General features: G+C 32.2%; 1 protein-coding gene across 1 annotated transcript; it reads right to left on the bottom strand.

The window, feature by feature from the left end:
• Window positions 1-5483: 5483 nt before the first annotated feature.
• LOC129966430 (mucin-3A-like) lies at window positions 5484-6638 on the bottom strand. Its single transcript, XM_056080854.1, has one exon. It carries the CDS (start codon window positions 6636-6638, stop codon window positions 5484-5486), a length of 1155 nt encoding a protein of 384 aa, XP_055936829.1.
• Window positions 6639-9800: the final 3162 nt, after the last annotated feature.

Raw genomic sequence — 9800 nt, 5'->3', positions numbered from 1 at the left:
TGGTCTTCCAAAACTTAATAAAGATGTTATCCACCTCTTTTGAATTTTATCTAAAATCATGAATACTACGAATGCTCAGATTTATATTTTAATATGAGGGTTATATGCTTTTCAGAATAGTGAAGAAAACTGGTACTTGTGTATTAACTGCATGACAATAGATTAGTAAATACAAAAGATATTTAAGTGAATATGGCTCTTTTGCTGATAATGCTTGCACAAATGCCAAAAATTGAATATGTGTTTGGAGTCTTTTTTTTTTTTTTTTCCTTGACCTTTCGAAATTAAAATTTGACATAGAATTATAACTGTAGTCATAATATTTGGTATTAAATTTCATTTAAATCATTGGATTATGTTTAAATGCAAGCAAATGTACAAATTAATAGATTGTGAGCCGTATAACTGATTTGGGTCCAAATTTTCCATAAATCTTCGATATAGATGCTAAACCTATACATCAAATTATAACTGTCTAGTTCTATATGTTTTGTAGTTATGGTGTCCGTTTGTACTTGGATAGCCGAACATACAGATATACTTTTAATGGATTTCAATCAAAATTTAAATCTACAAATTTAGTGTTGAGACAATAAAACAAAATTCAACCATCTAGCTCAAAGCGGTTTTTTTAATTAACTTGTTCATATAGACAATTCCGACAAGGTCATTCGGATTCGGAAAGATCCGAAATTTAGAGATTCATAAAAATTTCGAATTTGAATTTTTTGACGATTATAATACTTTCGAATACTTCGTATCCTACTTCGTAGTTCTTTTCGTCTGCGAGAGAGTAAAAATCTTTCAGTCTAACGTGCTGACTGTCTGTGAATATTAAATTCAGCAATATGAATCGAATTAAGTTCTCTGAATTTTTTTAATGGAATTTTGGCTAAAGAAATAATTTCAAAGATTTTCTTTGCATCCTTAAAGAAATGTGAAATAACTTAGTTTATCTTCAATTCAATTAAATAGGAAGGAATTCAATCTATGTCAGTGTTTCTTAAAATCTGAATCGCTAATTTCATCCGAACATAAGAAAATAATTGAAGTCACGAAATGTCAAAATTTCTTTGCGATTCTTCTGTGCAATTTTAGTTTTACTAATAAGTTACTAAACTATATCTATATTACTTTATTGTAATGTCATTTTTGTATTTTTTTTTTTTTAATTTTTGGGTTCTTAAAGTAAAATTAGCGGACAATATTTTCACCCTAAATGGCCGACGGGTTTGAAATGGTTCAAGAAATTCGAATTCGTACTAAAATCTATTAGATAACAAAATGGCAGTGCAGTGTCTTAAATTCTTATAAACATACCAAATCAGACCTCTACAACTTCAGACCAAATCAGACCTCTACAACTTCAGACCAAATCAGACCTCTACAACTTCAGACCAAATCAGACCTCTACAACTTCAGACCAAATCAGACCTCTACAACTTCAGACCAAATCAGACCTCTACAACTTCAGACCAAATCAGACCTCTACAACTTCAGACCAAATCAGACCTTTACAGAAAATGTGACCAAACAACCGATTCATTGAATACATTCAGATTGTCTTTGGTTGTGGAATGGGCAATACGTTTACCACTTTAAATTAGTTATTGCAAACTAAGCACATGATGAAAATTTTTTATACATAAAAGTAGCCAATATATTTAAAAATGGCGGTTGATTGAATGACAGTTGCTTTATGTGTGAAATTCTATTATGTAAAATATTACAAAATATTCTTTTATATGCAATCTTTTATTGAAATAAGAATATCGCTTGCACCAAATAACTTTCAAATCTCGTAGAAAAATTGTGTGCCAAACGATATTTGAAAATTCCCGTAGGATAATTTTTTTTTTCAAATTTTTAAAGAATACAGGAATTAAACAATGCGGGTGACATCTCAGTAGCAAATAAAATAATTTAAAATATCTAGAATATTTTCATTTTATTTGACGACAAATTTTATTTGTTCTATGTTTAGAAACACGGTATTTAATAAAATGGATTTTAAATATCACAAAGCCTTCACTAAATGCCTTATGTGATCAAAATTTTAAAATATATGGATTTCTAAGTTTGTAGACTATTTGAATTTTATTTATGTAGTTAGATTTGATTCGTATATAATTGTAAATATTATATAAGGAACTTCTTGTTTTAACTCGGCTTTTTTCAATTTTATCTGCTTATAAAAGCTGAATGATAGCAATGTGGATTTGAGTAAGAAACACTTGCCAACCAGTATTCAGACCCGATTAGCAACTGCTACTCTCAACGATTGTTTGCTATTTCCCAACATTTTTACTTAGTTTTGATAACTTTTGTCTCTTAACTCTAGTTTAATGTTAAAATATTTGTACTTTTGGTTTAAAATGCTGAATTAAGAAATACTTCTATTATTAGGATAACCTCATATGGATTTTTCTACTTGCTTACCTATTCTTGGCTAATTATATATTTTCAATCATATTCATTCAAAAATAGCGACTGCATATATAAAACATGTTTCAATTTTAAATTTTCGTAAAAATGAATGTATTTTTTTTCTTTTCAGTTCTAATACTTCAGAGGAAGGTGGACGCAATTTGAAAAAGGATCAGACATCTAAATACATCTGTGAAATATTCAAGTAAAACTGTTGATGGCTTTCAAGACATGAGAATGGCTTTAAAGAAACGTAATACTCCTGCAGTTTGGCGATACGTAACAGCAAGTACTAGATGCAAGATACTTGTATAGCAGCAATGGTGTTTTCATTATGAAAGTATTCTACATGGTCTTTCCTCACTAACAATGGACTAATTCAAGTAAGACGGTTCAATTTTGGAATTTCCGTCGATATGCAACTCATTATCAAATTTTTCGAATAATTTAAAATGGTAGAAATGAATAAAATAAAAATCGATTAAAAATATATAATTGGCAGATGAAAAGAATGCTGGAGATGCGATGGTATAATGAATAACGATTCTATTACATTTAAAAGAAAGATCAAAATTTATCACATTTGGCAATCTAAACAGTTTGACGGATTTTCGAAATTTAAAATTTATGGCGTTACATTTAGAATTAAGAATGAGGTTTACTGACAACCATTTACATTTTAAAATGGGGAAAAAATTCCAATACTTTTAAGGAATGGAATCGCTATATTTGTGAGATTATTTTGAACATTATGAATAAACAGATTAGGAAAAAAAATTATTTAATGAAATCACTTGGAATGAATGCACAATACGGAGAGAGATCTAGTTTCGAGTTATGATTAATAGAATGATATATGCATTTTGAACATCTTCCTGTTCATTGATTGAGTCAAATATTGATATAGATCTGATTTTGGCGAAATCATACACCGAATTGTTATTTATCTGGATACTTATGTTCAGTTTTGTTTACATAAACACTTGTAGATAATATATCCGCTGACTAATTTTGCAAAATAAGAAAGAGCTTCATTATGTTTTTAATGTAAGAATCAAATTAAAATTTATCTATTTTACTCGTTCCATTAGAGTTATCAAATTCACATTCGCACGTGTAGAAATTACTAAGGCATCTTCAATCATGAGGTCCGAAATCGATACAAATCCGTACTTCTGGAATTAAATCATATCCCTAACTTCATCGATGTAATTATTGTGTTTAATCGATGAGCTCACTTGCACAACGACGAGCCGACATATTTCCAGCAAATGGATTTAGTTCAAAATTTAGTAGAAACATCCAATTTGATATAGATCAATGAATGAATTACATCCGTCTAGCTTGTTGCGTTTTCGAATAATCGAATTCCCGCATAAAAATACTTCCAAAAACATTTTTCGAACTTAAGAAGGATTAAAACGTAAATATTCAAAATCTCGAAGGTTTGCAGCAATGTTACATCTGGTATACGTATGAGAAAAATTAAAATCTAGATGGTAAGAACAATAAACAAAAAAATCGTAATCGTAATTAGTGTTTGGATTAGCTTTATATTGTTAGTCTTGCGATATGAGCGAATAATATTAGGTAAATTCTAGAAATTCGTCGTCCATTTTACAGGAAATAGATCAAAATAGTTTTGGAAAACTTAAAATCTTCAAATCCCGACTGCATCGAAATACGAATCATCTCTTCAGGAAATGGATGAATATCTTTAAATAAACGGCAAAAGTTTCAAATCTTAAGATAACATCCAGAGGTTATAATTTTTATTCATTGTAATGATCAATTATAATTATCACTTGCAGTTGTCAGTTAGTTGAATAGAATTTACAAGTCATAAGATCTAAAATTTATACACTTTTTCATTTCGACTTAACGTTAAGTACAATTTAATATCAAATTTTCTTTTCCAAGATTTAATAAAGTAAATGTTTACCATTTTATGTAGTTGATTGACATCTAATTCATTACAAAATAACCAATTCTAGAGTATAATATTTTCGATCTTTGTAATATTTCACTGCATAAATTCTTTTGAGGGCTTGATCTGTTGCTTCAAATAGTGTCTTCGATCATCGAGATGCTGAATTAGAGGAAGATTGTTCTCAAGAAAGATACATTTTGCCGTATAATCTCACCTTTTTGAATAGGTTTCACGTCCTTGGTACTTTCACTGTTTTCCCATCTCAATGGCAACATTTCATGTTAAATTATTCAGTCCACCACCACCCCCCATTTAGGTACGAAATTCAACAGCTTAATATTTGAAACTCTTGAACTTTTTATTGGCAGAGATTACAAAGAGTTTAGAGAATTGGTTCCGAAAGAATTTTTGAAAATGAGATCTTATTGTACAGCTTAAACGAATAGTTTATTCGGAGATATTTATCACTAATCCATTTTGTATGATTAGTTTTGCAGTCAGTTGCCTATTTATCAGCAAATTTTTTTTGGATAGTATGCAAGGCCTGTATTTGGGATATGTTTTGCTAACTGCATGGATTTAGATGACAATATTCAAAGAATTTAATTGTTGGATACAGATGTCTGAAATGAATATCGTGGATTGGAAAGTATACATTAAAAAGAATTTAACGTTGTTGAATTTTATTTAAATTTTTTAAATGTACTTGATATCAAGTCTGTCGGTCTGGAAAACTCCATATTTTCCAGACCGATGCAATCATCTGGAGATAAATTTTACAAAACCGATACAATGAACAAGCGATAAATTTTTTTAAATATGAATTGGACAATTTAATATGTATATTTAGTAATAGTAATAATCCAAACATTAAAACTATGTAATAATCTCTCTATATAAAGGCAATTTCGTTCCATAAATCTGGAAAATTGAATAAAGCAGATCATTTTTGAACATTTTTTAAAAATATACTAAAAATGACGTCAACTCTCGTGGGCAGGATCTGTTCAAAATGTTATCACTTATTTGAAATGTTTTGGTATTCGAAATTAATAAAAACTTATTTTATCAATTTGCTGAAAATCTTGTTGGTAACCCGACGTGTGATATATTTTGTGATGTGATCTTAGGTGATGTAAAATGTGAATGTTGGTATAAAAGTAGTCGGGAACTTCAGATCAATGATACAGAGTGGATAGATAAAAGTATGAAGTAATTTTCTTTGCTTTATCTTTAGAATATTGCCAAATACGTATGATGCAAACTCGAACGCTGAGAGGTTGCTGGAGTGGGTAATGTGTGGGGTGAGAGCTGCCAGGCTGCTGGAGTGGGTAATGTGTGGGGTGAGAGCTGCCAGGCTGCTGGAGTGGGTAATGTGTGGGGTGAGAGCTGCCGGGCTGCTGGAGTGGGTAATGTGTGGGGTGAGAGCTGCCGGGCTGCTGGAGTGGGTAATGTGTGGGGTGAGAGCTGCCGGGCTGCTGGAGTGGGTAATGTGTGGGGTGAGAGCTGCCGGGCTGCTGGAGTGGGTAATGTGTGGGGTGAGAGCTGCCGGGCTGCTGGAGTGGGTAATGTGTGGGGTGAGAGCTGCCGGGCTGCTGGAGTGGGTAATGTGTGGGGTGAGAGCTGCCGGGCTGCTGGAGTGGGTAATGTGTGGGGTGAGAGCTGCCGGGCTGCTGGAGTGGGTAATGTGCGAGTGAAATGACCGTTGTTGGTTTGTTGGAATGGGTAATGCACAAAAGGTGAAAATTGTGTGCAGTGGTAGATGACATTTGAAATGCGAGTCATGAAGAAGGTAAATTTTAAAGGAGTGAAAAGTGCGGTATTGTGTAAAATATGGTGTGGAACGTGTAGAGGCGTGCGGTGTAGTGTAGAATGAGGAGTGAATGGTGTGGAGGCGTGCGGTGTAGTGTAGAGTGAGGAGTGAATGGTGTGGAGGCGTGCGGTGTAGTGTAGTGTGGAGTGAATGGTGTGGAGGCGTGCGGTGTAGTGTAGAGTGAGGAGTGAATGGTGTGGAGGCGTGCGGTGTAGTGTAGAGTGAGGAGTGAATGGTGTGGAGGCGTGCGGTGTAGTGTAGAGTGAGGAGTGAAAGGTGTGGAGGCGTGCGGTGTAGTGTAGTGTAGAGTGAGGAGTGAATGGTGTGGAGGCGTGCGGTGTAGTGTAGAGTGAGGAGTGAATGGTGTGGAGGCGTGCGGTGTAGTGTAGAGTGAGGAGTGAATGGTGTGGAGGCGTGCGGTGTAGTGGAGTGAGGAGTGGAGGGCCTGTATTTTGGGTAAGTGTGCATTAGCTTAGAAGTATTACTGCTGGATCTAAAATGAATGCTGCTGGATTGTAGTAATGTAAAATGTGATTTGGGGGTCGTGGGTAAACTTGGAATATGTGAAAAATATATTGATGATTGTGGGTAAACTTGGAATATGTGAAAAATATATTGATGATTGTGGGTAATATATGGATTGAACATTTTCTTTCCAAGGGAATAGTCAATGTCTGAAAGGAAATTGGTTCATGTTTTTTGGCATATAAAGATATCTAGCTCTTGTTTTATTATTTCTAGCTAAAGCATGTTCATTCTGTTTCTCGAAAAATATTTCAATTCTTTTATCACAAGTCAACTATTATTTTAGCTGGTAACATCTTCTCCATGTGAATCTGAAAATGTTAACTATTTGGGAAGATCGAATTTTACCAAGCTGAGTTATTTCGATGCATTTAAAATTGTAATTCAATTAGGGTTTGTTGTTGTCGAAGAGACTGATCTGGTTACTTTGAATAAATCCGCTCATTTCCAAACTATAATAATATAATTAATTCCCTTTATTTTATATTCATAATTGTTTTGAAAGCACAATTATTTTTTCAATTCCAGTAGTCTATTTTAATAACGGAATCGATCTCTAAGGCAGTTAGGGAACTTCCGAATATTAATATATTTTGGTATCATCCTGGATTTTATTTTGTATGAAACTGTACGAATAACCAAGTTCTTAACATCCTTTTAAGCTTTCTTAACTTCTTTTTTTTTATTAAATTTTATTAGCGGCTCTTAATCCTGGTAAAAATCGCAAATGGGAAGGTTCAAATCCTTTGTTTTTCTTTTTAAACCAATGCAGAGTTTTTGCAATGTTCTCTTTTCTAACGGAAACCATCTAAGCAGTAAAAGAAACTTTGAATTTCCTGTATTGTCCAGGACCAGGATAGAATTTGAAATATTTAGATCAATGATTGCAACAGCATTGGATCTTTTTAAAAATTATCATATTTACTTATTTTTTAGTAATTAAAATATGCAAAGAAGCATAATAAAATCTTCAGTCCTCTTTTGGAAAAGGATTCCAATTGAATATTTTAACCCCCCCCCCCCACTGGAAAACATTCCTTGAAGTTTCGTGATAGTCTTCATGATATTTCTTCTATAAATTCTTGAAGATCAGGAATATTGTATCTGTAGAATTGGACTATTTTGTGTTGTGTTGGATGCCAACTAACTACAAAATACCATGAATACCGACTTTAATAGATTGGACAAATTACAGTTGACATTGAGCCAGAAATAGAAGATCAATTGAATTTTTCAGTGTAAATGATATAGATTAGAGAATATATTAAGACGTGTTAATTCTGTTAAATTGATAACTGCCAATGTTAACTAGGATTAAATATCTTAATGAATGAGAATTTAGTACTCTTGATATTATCTTCGGATTTTACACTTTCACTGTTAATTTAAAGATATTCATCGATTTTGTGAAAAGACTGATTCAGATAGGTCTATATCGATAGTTTCTAAGATCCATTTTAAAAACTTCTAAGTTTTCTAAGCCATTTCGATTCTTAGATACAAAATAATTAGCTTGATTAAATTGTTTCATAAAAAAAGGCTGCGGAATTTTTTAAATTTTATCTAATTTTTCAATGCGATATTCCCTTATCCCGAAAAATTAATCTATTATTGAGATGTTTATTAATTTTTAATTCTTAAGTTTGTATTTAAAATATATTTAATTTTTAATGTGTAAATTTTTAATTAGCATTTGAATTTTTACTCTCTCATAAATACTCAAAGCTATTGTTACAATAGTCGACTTAGGTATTTTAAATTTCCCCGCTTCAATCCTTACCGATGTTTTGGAAAAAATTTTCTATGTGCAATTTCGGTGACTCGATACCAAAACGATCCGAGACAGATAAAATTCGTTGACTAGATTTGTCGGCAAAATTGCAAAATGTGGTTGCTGCAGGTATCTCGGCTCATCATTGTCCACGTGAGCATGTCAATTGAACAATGCTATAAACTACATCAATGAAATTAGGGATATGATTTTATCACAAGAATTAGGTTTGTATTAATTTCAGACTTTATCGTCGAAGATGCGTTAGTCGGTACTTTTATACGTGTGAATATTGATACGGTAACTCGAATGCAATAAGCAAATGGAGGAATTTTTATTCAAAAACTTTGTATTGAAAATACAAGATAGCTTCAATTTCGAAAATTTTATCAGATAATTGACTATTTGACCGTGTGTATGTGTATAAAATAAAAATTATATATATATTTTTCTTGATCAGATTCGTGTCAATTACTGGACTTGATCGATGAACAGGAAGATTCAAAATACAATTCTTTTAACCACAATACGGAACTAAATAGAAATCTCGCCGTATTTTGCACGCGTTGGAGAGAGTTAAGGGGGGACCATTCCAGTTAATTCATCACATAATTGATTGGAGTAGTAAAGTCCGTCTTTACCATAAAACAATAAGTCGCTCCTGAAATTTTAACCAAGTAGTTCATTCAAATGTTCAGATGCATTTCGCAAATAGTCAATTCCCTCCTTTTAAATATTCGAATTTTATTCCTTACTTTAAAGTGCAAAAAGTTGCCTAGTCAATAGACCTCATTGCTAAATTTTTTTTAATTTGGGTTAAGTTCTCCTGTATATATTGGCACATGTTGAATCTGAAAGCCTTAGCGCTACGAACCTCCTAGTCATTTTCATAAACTTATTACCATTCTAGATGTATATTTTAATAACTTTTCGAAATTTTTTGAGTTTTTATTGTAGTATCCTGAATACCGCGTTGTTAATTTGTACGGTCCATTGTTACTAAGATAAGAGCATGTAGAATATTTCCAATAAGTAATGGGAAATAGAGCCTGGTAAAAGAAGTCTCCAAATAATCAACTCCAATTAATGATATGGAATCAGAACTTCATAATGCAATATTAAATTTTCTCAAAAGTGTACTAGAAGCTCGAAAGTGGAAAGAATAAAAGCCGAATTATGAATACGAATTATGAAAGAATAAAAGCCGAAAGAAAGAATAAAAACAGAATTCGAAGTTTTCTGCTTTTCGAAGTTGCTTTTTCAGAGAATTAAGTCCTATTAACTATCTGTGGCTGTTGCAGTATTTTCTCATAATCATAGCGAAATTTCTGACA

Source organism: Argiope bruennichi, chromosome 4, assembly GCF_947563725.1.
Source record: "Argiope bruennichi chromosome 4, qqArgBrue1.1, whole genome shotgun sequence".
Lineage (NCBI taxonomy): Eukaryota > Metazoa > Arthropoda > Arachnida > Araneae > Araneidae > Argiope > Argiope bruennichi.
The sequence above is the reverse complement of the archived record's forward strand: the minus strand, read 5'-3'. Positions and strand labels throughout refer to the sequence as shown.

Excerpts from the sequence above, each read along its gene's own strand:
- LOC129966430 (XM_056080854.1), bottom strand. The coding sequence starts at position 6,638 with ATGCACACTTACCCAAAATACAGGCCCTCCACTCCTCACTCCACTACA.